The 2845-nt window shown below is 42.8% G+C and overlaps 1 protein-coding gene across 1 annotated transcript; it reads left to right on the forward strand.

The window, feature by feature from the left end:
- Nucleotides 1-278: 278 nt before the first annotated feature.
- On the forward strand, nt 279-2636 carry Pate1 (prostate and testis expressed 1). Its single transcript, XM_074059184.1, has 3 exons — nt 279-330; nt 1629-1751; nt 2503-2636. The coding sequence occupies exons 1-3, from the start codon at nt 279-281 to the stop codon at nt 2634-2636; spliced, it is 309 nt and encodes a 102-aa protein (XP_073915285.1).
- The last annotated feature ends 209 nt before the right edge of the window (nt 2637-2845 follow it).

Consider the following 2845-nt stretch of genomic DNA (forward strand, 5'->3'; position numbering starts at 1 on the left):
TCACAGCGTGAAATATTGAAAAGACCACAGAACTTGGTGTCAAAAATCCTGAATGGCATGACAGAAGTAAGTTGTGTCCAGGAATTTCCTAGCTAGACTTTCTTCCCCTAAGTTACCAAGGACAGAAATTATAGTCACTGATTTCCCTAGGATCAGAGAATGCCTTTCAAAGACTTCTACAATATCCCCACCCCTAACCCTTTCTGAGGAAGCCCAGCCCCACAGATATATAAATAGGTACTTTTGAAGTCTCCTGCACTAAACTGTTCCTCTCTAAAATGGGCAAGTCCCTCCTGCTGGGACTCTTTACCCTGCTCTGCTGCTTTAGGGGTGAGTCCCAAGGGTCAGCAGTTAGTAAGATGTGTCCAGGATCCAGAAATAGGCCAGAGCTCCATGGCAGAGATCATTTATGGTTGCACAAGCATGGTGAGCTGTCACTATATGCCATGATTTCCACTCACAATGTGGCAAGTGTCTAGGACCTTAACCAAAGCCCACAGCCCTCCCCTTACAGGAATAAAGAGGTGCGGTGCAGAGTAATTGAGATTTCCCTAGAACCTTTGAGATGGGGGTTGGAAAATGATGTCTGCAGACAATGTATCATTTTTGTTTTTCAACAGTACTATATGGGTCATTTTTGGACAGAGCTAATGAAGGTGAGTAGAAATGGACAAAAGGAAAGTGGAAGGTGGGGGATAAATGGGAAAGGGTAGGAATGGTGCTGGGATGAAATGAAGACAGAAATAGACCTCAAATTTCAACACTAGGCAATCTCTCCCAGCAGGATGGAGCTGGGATGGGAACAAATTTTAGGGTTGACAAATCACTTTAACAGCAGCTGACAAGGTTAAGGGTAAATGTCATGAAAGGCAAGAAAAAGGGATTAGAGGAAGTGGAATCTTGATTTTACAAACACTAGCTACCCAAATCTAAAATATAGCAACTTCATGAATTTCAGATGCATGTCTCCATTGACAAATACCAGGCATACCCAGGTGAGAATGCAGCATAAGTTCAGTTGGAAAGAAGAGAATGAGGCAAAAAATGTGGATTTATTCTCATTCTTCTGGTCTGTGCTGCACCCTATAGGGATGAGTAGGGAAGTATGAGAAGCCCTAAAGTGATGGAGAGAATTGGAAGGAGAGAAATGGTGCATAATGCCATAAGTCAGTGATCAGTTTTGGAGGGACAGAAAGAGCCTAGCATGGCTCCAGGATAAGGGTATAGAATGGTCCTTGAAGAGGGAGATTTCAAGGGTCCTTGTGTAAATCTCAGACACAATTACAGATTTACTTTGCTTCTTTTTGCCAGCACAGCCAATGAAATAATTGTTAAAGGTCATCATGCTGGTGAGTATGAGCAGAACCTAACCTGACCATCTCAGAATTTACAATTTTTTCCCCTTATCCCCCACTTTTCTTTCACTGCCCATCTTTCATGCTAAAACTCCTGAAGCCGTAAGCTTCAGTCCTTCTCTTGGTTTATCCCATTTCAACAGGGGCAAATGTTCATGCTTCATGGGCCTCTGACAAAGGCCTCCAAGCTCCAAGAAGAATTCAAACTTGAAAGGGGAGATGGGCACTTTCACAGTAGTGTCATCTTCTCTATTTCCCCATTTTTGGTCCCAGATATGGACATTATTCAGTGTAGGATGTGTCACCTTAAATTCCCTGGAGAGAAGTGCTCTAGAGGAAGAGGAATATGTACTGGAACAGAAGACGAGGCCTGCATGGTTGGGAGAATTTTCAAAGGTTAGTTATGGGCTGGGGGTAAAAAACAGAGCAGAAGAAGCAGACAGAACACATGAGCCATGCTGATGGCGTGGAAGGCTCACATTATTCCTGGAAGTCTCATGCCTGGGATGACTGATATCTTTAACCCATTATATACCATAATGAAATATAGATGGAGGTGGTTACTAGGGGCAGAAGTGTATGTCTGAGGCAACATCACTTTGAGAAACCTGAAGAAAACAGAAGAAACTGAACTGAGGTGAGAAAAGAGGCACAACGTATGCCCATAATTAGTGGTTAGAATGAGGAAGGCACCTTTTTCTCTGTGCCTGTCTGGACTTCCTCATGGATGGCTGTCACTGTGGAAATAAAGGGGTCAGTTTTCAGCAACAGACACTGGCTAACTGGCCCATGATGGATGAGACTAGACATTATGATCTCTCTAGGTTTCTACCCCCTGTGCTATACAATCTCTTAGCATTTCTAGCCCTTTTTTCTATTGAGATTCTCAATAAACACCTCCAGCTTTGGCAATCCCTAAATTGCTCCTCTCATGATCTCCACACCTCTGCTAAAGTACTGAAGCTGCTCCATCATTGCTTTTCTTTTGAGAAACCCAAACTTGCAACATCTTCCCATCCTTCACATTTGAATATTAGGGCCCTGAACTTCACAAGGTTACTTTCAGTTGGTGGTATGACTGGAGAGAATTTTCTTTGTAAAAGCCACAGGTTCAGGCTTACTGATTTGGATCTCATCCTTTCTGCAGTGGATGGTACCCTCTGGTTAACCTTCATGGGCTGCCTAAAGAACTGCGCTAATGTGAAAAATATCAAGTGGAGCAACTATTTGGTGACCTTCAAGTGCTGCCGGGGATATGATCTGTGCAATGAATACCTTTAGAAGTTGCTTGTCTTTCTGTGGCTTCAGAATCTGGGTGATGGTGTTTTCTCAGCCTCTCCACAACGACTCCTAAAAACCACACTGTAGAAAATTGCAAACATGTGACACCACCTTTTGCATGTGAAAGATACAGCATTCTCTTTTTCTAGTGTCCCTGTTGTGTTCCAAAAAATAAAAACAAATAAAAAATAAAACCTTGAGAACAAGAT

The sequence above is a fragment of the Castor canadensis genome, chromosome 2, assembly GCF_047511655.1.
Source record: "Castor canadensis chromosome 2, mCasCan1.hap1v2, whole genome shotgun sequence".
Taxonomy (NCBI): Eukaryota; Metazoa; Chordata; class Mammalia; order Rodentia; family Castoridae; genus Castor; species Castor canadensis.